This window comes from Mustelus asterias, unplaced genomic scaffold, assembly GCF_964213995.1.
Source record: "Mustelus asterias unplaced genomic scaffold, sMusAst1.hap1.1 HAP1_SCAFFOLD_3395, whole genome shotgun sequence".
Classification (NCBI taxonomy): Eukaryota; Metazoa; Chordata; class Chondrichthyes; order Carcharhiniformes; family Triakidae; genus Mustelus; species Mustelus asterias.
The window spans coordinates 867-7723 of record NW_027593340.1 but is presented as its reverse complement, the minus strand read 5'-3'; the positions used below and the strand labels follow the sequence as shown (position 1 = coordinate 7723).

Genomic DNA, 6857 nt, shown 5'->3' with positions numbered 1-6857 from the left:
TATCGACAGGAGACACCAGAATCAGTGAAGAGACACAGACAGACAGACAGCCGCACAGACAGCCAGTATCTAAAAAGTAAAGTTTAAGTTTATTTATTAGTCACAAGTAAGTCTTAAACTTCATTGCAGTGTTAATGTCTCGGAAAATCCCCTCGTCGCCACACTCCGGCGCTTGTTTGGGTACACTGAGGGAGATTTAAGCATTGCCAATGCACCCTAACCAGCACAGCTTTCAGACTGTGGGAGGAAACCGGAGCACCCGGAGGAAACCCACGCAGACACAGGAGAACGTGCAGACTCCACACAGACAGTGACCCAAGCCGGGAATCGAACCTGGGTCCCTTGCGCTGAGGCAGCAGTGCTAACCACCGTGCCATCATATGTTGTCTAACACTGTGCTGTACCTGTCCATGGTGTGTTTGATGGGGACAGTGTAGAGGGAGTTTTACTCTGTATCTAACCCCATGCTGTACCTGTCCTGGGAGTGTTTGATGGGGACAGTGTAGAGGGACCTTAACTCTGTATCTAACCCCGTGCTGTACCTGTCCTGAGAGTGTTTGATGGGGACAGTGTAGAGGGAGCTTTACTCTGTATCTAACCCCGTGCTGTACCTGTCCTGGGAGTGTTTGATGGGGACAGTGTAGAGGGAGCTTACTCTGTATCTAACCCCGTGCTGTACCTGTCCTGGGAGTGTTTGATGGGGACAGTGTAGAGGGAGCTTTACTCTGTATCTAACCCCGTGCTGTACCTGTCCTGGGAGTGTTTGATGGGGACAGTGTAGAGGGAGCTTTACTCTGTACCTAACCCCGTGCTGTACCTGTCCTGGGAGTGTTTGATGGGGGACAGTGTAGAAGGGTGCTTTACTCTGTATCTAACCCCGTGCTGTACCTGTCCTGGGAGTGTTTGATGGGGACAGTGCAGAGGGAGCTTTACTCTGTATCTGACCCCGTGCTGTACCTGTCCTGGGAGTGTTTGATGGGGGACAGTGTAGAGGGAGCTTTACTCTGTATCTAACCCCGTGCTGTACCTGTCCTGAGTGTTTGATGGGGACAGTGTAGAGGGAGCTTTACTCTGTATCTAACCCCGTGCTGTACCTGTCCTGGGAGTGTTTGATGAGGACAGTGTAGAGGGAGCTTTACTCTGTATCTAACCCCGTGCTGTACCTGTCCTGAGTGTTTGATGAGGGACAGTGTAGAGGGAGTTTTACTCTGTATCTAACCCCGTGCTGTACCTGTCCTGAGTGTTTGATGAGGACACTGTCGAGGGTGTCGGAAGGGGGACTTACCAAGACCTCTGTGATACTCAGCCCATTCCAACTCGAACAACTGCCGCTGTCCACGATGGCACTATCCAGACTCTGCAGAGAGAGAGAGAGAGAGAGAAAGAGAACGGGGGGGGAGGGGAAGAAAGACAGAGAAGCGGGGGCGGAAGAGAGAAAGAGAGAGAGAGACAGGGACGGGTGGGGGCAGAGAGAGAGAGAGAGAGAGATGGGGGGTGAAGAGAGAGAGGGAGAGAGGGGAGAAGAGAGAGAGAGAGAGAGAGAGAGAGAAATGGGGGAGGGGGAAGAAAGAGAGAGAGGTGGGAGGGGGGGAAGAGAGAGAGAGAGAGAGATTGCGGGGCGGGGGGGGGGGGGGGAGTGAAGAAGGGAAAGGGTTAATGTTTTTTTGTACTCAATGTATTTTGTACTTAAAAGGTTGAACTTTGTAGCTGGAATGTATCACAAACATAACCCTTCCTTATGGCTAGTCTCCCCTTTGTTTATCTTGCTCCTGGTAACCATTTGTTCATGGTTCCCTCGCTTGTTTATATCATTCTGATAAAACAGACAGTTAAATGTAGATGTTGGGTTGTAAGTCTTTCTTTCCCATAGGCTTGTGTATGATTTAAACAAAGGAAGCAGCTACCAAATGGTAGAGTGCGAGAATGGCCGTTTGAAGGAGGACTCCCACTGGGACAGCTGCAATCGCACAGTCACTTCAAAGGAAAAGCCGCGGGAAGAGCGGGGGAACAGAGGTTGCATCTTGACTACAACTACCAGGAGAATTGTGCTTTATGACCCAAGGATACCAGATAGTCTCTCCAAAACTGTAGTCTCCCTCCGCCCCCCCCCCCCCCCCCGCCCCCCCCACAACCCCCTCCTCGTTCTGGATTCCCCCCAACAAGGGAATTGGACATGTTTCAATTGGGTCACCGCTCGTTCCTCTAAACCCCAAAGGGATATGGACCCCAATCTGCTGAAACGTTCCCCGTAAGGCAACACGCACCCCCCCCCCCAACCAGGAATCAGCCCCAAAGAAACTTCTGAGTGGCCCCCAACTCAAGTCTATCCCTCTGGGAGTGAGGAGACCAAAACTGGACCCAGCGCCCCGGTGGGTGGAGGGGGGGGGGGGGGGTCATGGAGGGGTCCTGCAAAATTCAAACCCCACCCCTGCCGATTCCTCCGTGCCAACACTAGGACAAAGAACAGTATAGCACAGAACAGGCCCTTCGGCCCTCTTGCGCCGATCACGATGCCTGCCCAAACTAAAACCATATGTACTTACCGAGTCCATATCCTTCCATTCCCATCCTATTCACCTCTTTGTCTCGATGCTTTTTAAATGCCGCTATCGTACCTGCTCCCACCACCTCCCCGGGCAACGTGTTCCAAACATTCACCCGTGTAAAAAACTTGCCTCACACATCTCCTCTAAACTTTTCCCCACGCACCTTAAACTTTTGTCCCCGAGTACGTGACTTTTCTACCCTCCGCAAGAGCTTCTGACTATCCACTCTGTCCATGCCTCTCATAATCTTGTAGACTTCTATCAGGTCTCCCCTCAACCTCCTTCGTTCCAGTGAGAACAAACCAAGTTTCTCCAATCTCTCCTCATAGCTAATGCCCTCCATACCAGGCAACATCCTGGTAAACCTCTTCTGTACTCTCTCCAAAGTCTCCACATCCTTCCGGTAGTGTGGCAATCAGAGTTGTAAATAATATTCCAAAATGGGGCCCAACTAAGGTTCCGTACAGTTGCGGCATGACCTGCCAATTTTTATACTCCATGTCCCGACTGATGAAGGCAAGCATGCCGTATGCCTTCTTGACTACCTTCTCCACCTGCGTTGCCACTTTCAGTGATAGGTGGACATGTACGCCCAGATCCCTCTGCCTCTCAATACTCCTAAGGGTTCTACCATTTACTGTATAATACCTACATGCATTGGATCCTCCAAACTGCATTATCTCAGTCCAGCCTGTGGCCCATCCTGCCCCACCCCCCCAGGTTTTTAGGTGTCCAGATCACCACAACCTGTCCTGGTCCCCCCAGTGCCAACACGATAGTTAAGAAAGCCCACCAATGCCTCTACTTTCTCAGGAGGCTAAGGAAATTTGGCATGTCAGCTACGACTCTCACCAACTTTTACAGATGCACCATTGAAAACATTCTTTCTGGTTGTATCACAGCTTGGTATGGCTCCTGCTCTGCCCAAGACTGCAAGAATCTACAAAGGGTCGTGAATGTAGCCCAATCCATCACCCATCCATTGACTCTGTCTACACTTCCCGCTGCCTCGGAAAAGCAGCCAGCATAATTAAGGACCCCATGCACCTCGGACATTCTCTCTTCCACCTTCTTCCGTCGGGAAAAAGATACAAAAGTCTGAGGTCACGTACCAACCGACTCAAGAACAGCTTCTTCCCTGCTGCTGTCAGACTTTTGAATGGACTTCCCTCGCATTAAGTTGATCTTCCTCTACACCCTAGCTATGACTGTAACACTACATTCTGCACCCTCTCGTTTCCTCCTCTTATGAACGGTATGCTTTGTCTGTATAGCGCGCAAGAAACAATACTTTTCACTGTATACCAATATATGTGTCAATAGTAAAGCAAGTATGCCCCCTCTCGAGCTCCCAGAAGAATGCATAGACCCCAGGATTGCCGGGGTGGGGGTACGCACCTCCAATGTTGGCTTGCCGTGGACTAGCTTCATGATGGCAGGGTCCCGTAGCTCTCCGTCTGACACCCCAGGCTTCTGCTCAGGCAAGGCCTCATCCAGTAAGTCCCAGGGCCTCCCCTCGCTGGGGCTCTGGGCCCAGCTCTGGCCCTCTTCGTCAGCCTCGGCCTGGGCCCCAGGCTCCTCATGCGATGGGCCTTCGCGTTCAGGCTCTGAGACTGGGGCCTCGGGCGGTTTCTTGTCACCAGAGGATGCCAAGGTGGCCCCCTGGGGGGTGTGAGCGCCAAGGGCCTCGCAGAGAAGATACAAGTCTTCAGGGAGGTCACCACTCGAGTCGATGTCTGTGAGCGAGAGAGAGGGGCATTAGACACAGAGTAAAGCTTCCTCTACACTGTCCCTATCAAACACTCCCAGGACAGGTACAGCATAAGAACATAAGAAATAGGAGCAGGAGTAGGCCATCTAGCCCCTCGAGCCTGCCCCGCCATTCAATAAGATCATGGCTGATCTGATAGTGGTTCAGTTCCACTTACCCGCCCGCTCACCATAACCCTTAATTCCCTCATTGATCAGAAATCTATCTACCTGTGACTTAAACATATTTAACGAGGTAGCCTCCACTGCTTCAATGGGCAGAGAATTCCAGAGATTCACTACCCTCTGAGAGAAGTTCCTCCTCAACTCTGTTCTAAACTGACTCCCCCTTATTTTGAGGCTGTGTCCTCTAGTTCTTGTTTCGTTTCTAAGTGGAAAGAATCTCTCTGCCTCTACCCTGTCGAGCCCCTTCATTATCTTATATAATGTCTCTATAAGATCTCCCCTCAGCCTTCTAAACTCCAACAAGTACAGGCCCAATCTACTCAATCTCTCCTCATAAGCTAACCCCCTCATCTCTGTATCAACCTGGTGAGCCTTCTCTGCACTCCCTCCAAGGCTGATACATCCTTCCGCAAATAAGGGGACCAGAATTGCGGCCTCACCAGTACCTTGTACAATTGCAGCAGGACCTCCCTGCTTTTATACTCCATCCCCTTCGCGATAAAGGCCAACATTCCATTCGCCTTCTTGATCATCTGCTGCACCTGCAAACTGAATTTTTGTGATTCATACACAAGGACCCCCAGGTCCCTCTGCACAGTAGCATGTTGTCATTTTTCACCATTTAAATAATAGTCCATTTTACTATTATTCCTTCCAAAGTGGATAACCTCACACTTGTCAACGCTATACTCCATCTACCAGATCCTCGCCCACTCACTTAGCCTATCCAAATCTCTCTGCAGACTCTCTGTGTCCTCCACGCAATTTGCTTTCCCACTCATCTTTGTGTCATCCGCAAACTTTGTTACCCTACACTCGGTCCCCTCCTCCAGATCGTCTATGTGTATGGTAAACAGTTGAGGCCCCAGCACCGATCCCTGCGGCACGTCACTAGTCACCAACTGCCAACCAGAAAAGCACCCATTTATCCCAACTCTCTGCTTCCTGTTAGATAGCCAATCCTCAATCCACGCTAACACTTTACCCCCAACTCCTTGTACCCCAATCTTCTGCAGCAACCTTTTGTGAGGCACCTTATCGAACGCCTTCTGGAAATCTAAAAACACCACATCCACCGGTTCCCCTCTGTCAACCGCACTAGTGACATCTTCATAAAAATCCAGTAAATTCGTCAAACACGACTTTCCCTTCATGAATCCATGCTGCGTCTGCTTGATCGAACCATTCTTGTCCAGGTGCTCTGCTATTTCTTCTTTAATGATGGATTCCAGCAATTTCCCAACTACGGACGTTAAGCTAACCGGCCTGTAGTTACCCGCCTTTTGTCTACCTCCTTTTTTAAACAGTGGTGTCACATTAGCTGTTTTCCAATCAGCCGGCACTTCCCCAGAGTCCAGCGAATTTTGATAAATTACAACCAACGCATCTGCTATTACTTCTGCCATTTCTTTCAGTATCCTGGGATGCATTCCATCCGGGCCCGGGGACTTGTCTACCTTTAGTCCCGTTAGCCTACCAAGCTCTACTTCTTTCGGAATAGTAATCGTTTTAAGGACCTCACCCCCTACAGTCCCACAAACGTAAATTTTCAGTAAGTTATTTGTGTCCTCTACCGTGAAGACCGACACAAAAAACTTGTTTAAGGCCTCGGCCATTTCCTCGTTTCCCATTATTAAATCCCCCTTCTCGTCTTCTAAGGGTCCAACATTTACTTTAGCTACTCTTTTCCTTTTTATATATTTGTAAAAACTTTTACCATCAGTTTTTATATTTTGTGCATGGTGTTAGATAGAGAAAGCTCCCTCCACACTGCTCCAGATGGGTGAAAGGACAGTGCATCTAATGCACTGTGACACCCGGTCCCAGAGGGGGAAAGGACAGTGTATCTAACGCACTGTGACACCTGGTCCCAGAGGGAGAAAGGACAGTGTATCTAATGCACCGTGACACCCGGACCCAGAGGGAGAAAGGACAGTGTATCTAACGCACTGTGACACCCGGTCCCAGTTTCCTGAATGGTGACATTCCCTCAGCTACCTGGTCTCACCTATTCCGAATGTCTCCTCATTGTAGAGATCAATCTCCTCATCTTCAGCCATCTCCTGGAGGTACACATCCCCATCTAAACACAGCAGATCCGGCTGGGAGAACAGGGCAGAGAGGTAACACATCCACAAGGTACATTGAGTCAATCCTCTCTCTCTACCCCCTCCCTGCCCCATGGCCTTGGCAGTTTATCCTCGCCAGTGTCCGTCCAATGGAAAGCATTTACCTCACCGCTGCCAATGTGGCGCGTTGGGAGGGAGAACCAGGTGGTTAACTCCCTGGTAAATCTTCCTCACAATCCTGCACTCCTCTTATCCCCACCCAGAATCCTCCATCAGTGTCTCACCCCCATCCTCGTCAGACCGCCAC

The 6857-nt window shown here is 50.2% G+C and overlaps 1 protein-coding gene across 1 annotated transcript; it reads right to left on the bottom strand.

The window, feature by feature from the left end:
• Positions 1 to 21: 21 nt before the first annotated feature.
• LOC144490522 (protein PAT1 homolog 2-like) lies at positions 22 to 6583 on the bottom strand (the record flags this gene model as incomplete). The annotated part of the gene is made up of 4 exons (XM_078208255.1): positions 22 to 69; positions 1286 to 1357; positions 3945 to 4282; positions 6490 to 6583. Coding segments are annotated over 4 exons (552 nt in total), but the record flags the coding sequence as incomplete, so codon positions are not given.
• Between the last annotated feature and the right edge of the window lie 274 nt (positions 6584 to 6857).